We start from the raw sequence: 1,312 nt of genomic DNA on the forward strand, positions 1-1,312 counted from the left end.
TGACAGAGCCATAAGAAAATATTGCTTTATTTATCTGATCATATTGGAATATATTTGTTAGGTTTTCAGTAGGTTCAATTAGGTTCACTAGACTATATGCGTCATTTAAAAAATTTTCAATGAACATTCGAACAGTCCGGCCCTCGGCTTGTAGCTAAATTTTTTATTTGGCCCTCCGTCCATTTGACTTTGACACCCCTGCTGTACAATAAAACAAAAGGTCTTCATATTATCAGTTCTGCAATGCCTCTTGTCAAGCTTGATTCTTTGCCCAACTACTGTTGATGGGACAGTTTTTCATGAGAAGCACAATGAATTTACCAAGGAACAGAAAACTTTAGAATTTCATTCAGAAAGTAAAATGTGTATTGACGATTGTACACTTATTGTTTACAGAGAACATTTAATTCATCCAAAATATTACAATAAAACTTTAATTACCAAGGCTCAAAAGAGGGTAAAACACCACATGAAAACAGGGTGCCGTTGGGGACAGTACAGTCTAAAGAACTGCCCTCTAGCATAATGAGTCATAAAACATAATGTTTTTGGAGGAAAGGACACCTTTGTGTATATTGTAAAAACACTAGCCGTGGAGGCCTTGCCGTATCCCTGGCCTGATAATCATGAGTGCCAGAATGATGCATTGTTCTTCCGTCTCTTCTTACTCCAGTGCCTCATTGCTTTTCTGGAATGGAAACAGGATGAATGAAAATTAGATAAATAAAAAAAAATAGGGAGATGTCCTGAGATAATCCCAGTGTCCCACACTCCAAGCCATTTACTCTTCTGTATCCCTCATGCTACAAAAAATCCCCCCCCCCCCATTTAAAAAAAATTAATCTCTCACACAACAAATATCACCTAATTTTATTCTCTCACCTTGCCCCTCCACTTCGAAGTCATCCGGCAGCAGTTTGTCCTGTCTGTTACCCAGTGTGAAGGCTAGGAAGGCCAGGATGAGAGAGTCCAAGACACAGATCATAGCCAGGATGTAGGCCCACCTCACTGTACAGTTCCCCAGGGTGTACTTGCCTGTCCGCTCGCCACACATCCTCTTCACCTCCGGGGCGTCCCAGCCGTCAGGGTAGATCATACAGCCCATCACCATCAGGATGGCTGGGGACAGACCAAGGATATACACTGGCCTTGGAGACGTCCATATGTATTTGGACAGTAAAGCTAATGCAAATGCATCCACGTTTGTGGAGTCACAAGCTTGATGTAATCATTAAGTACAAGGAATATGGAACCAAATACTACTCTTTTGACTACTTTATTACACTGTAAGTGAATTTGTCCAAATACTTAT

At 40.8% G+C, this 1,312-nt stretch overlaps 1 protein-coding gene across 3 annotated transcripts in view; it reads right to left on the bottom strand.

Moving 5' to 3' along the window:
- Positions 1 to 343: 343 nt before the first annotated feature.
- The window catches only part of lhfpl5b (LHFPL tetraspan subfamily member 5b), a 17,272-nt gene continuing 16,303 nt past the window's right edge, over positions 344 to 1,312 (bottom strand). For all 3 annotated transcript variants that reach the window (XM_071373097.1, XM_071373096.1, XM_071373094.1), the window contains 2 exons: positions 883 to 1,119; positions 344 to 688 (listed from right to left, as the gene is read on the bottom strand). In XM_071373097.1, the coding sequence (XP_071229198.1) occupies positions 678 to 688; positions 883 to 1,119 (248 nt within the window). In that variant the 3' untranslated portion in view covers positions 344 to 677. The remainder of the gene's footprint in view (positions 689 to 882; positions 1,120 to 1,312) is intronic.

The sequence above is a fragment of the Salvelinus alpinus genome, chromosome 28 (genome assembly GCF_045679555.1).
Source record: "Salvelinus alpinus chromosome 28, SLU_Salpinus.1, whole genome shotgun sequence".
In the NCBI taxonomy this organism is placed as follows: domain Eukaryota; kingdom Metazoa; phylum Chordata; class Actinopteri; order Salmoniformes; family Salmonidae; genus Salvelinus; species Salvelinus alpinus.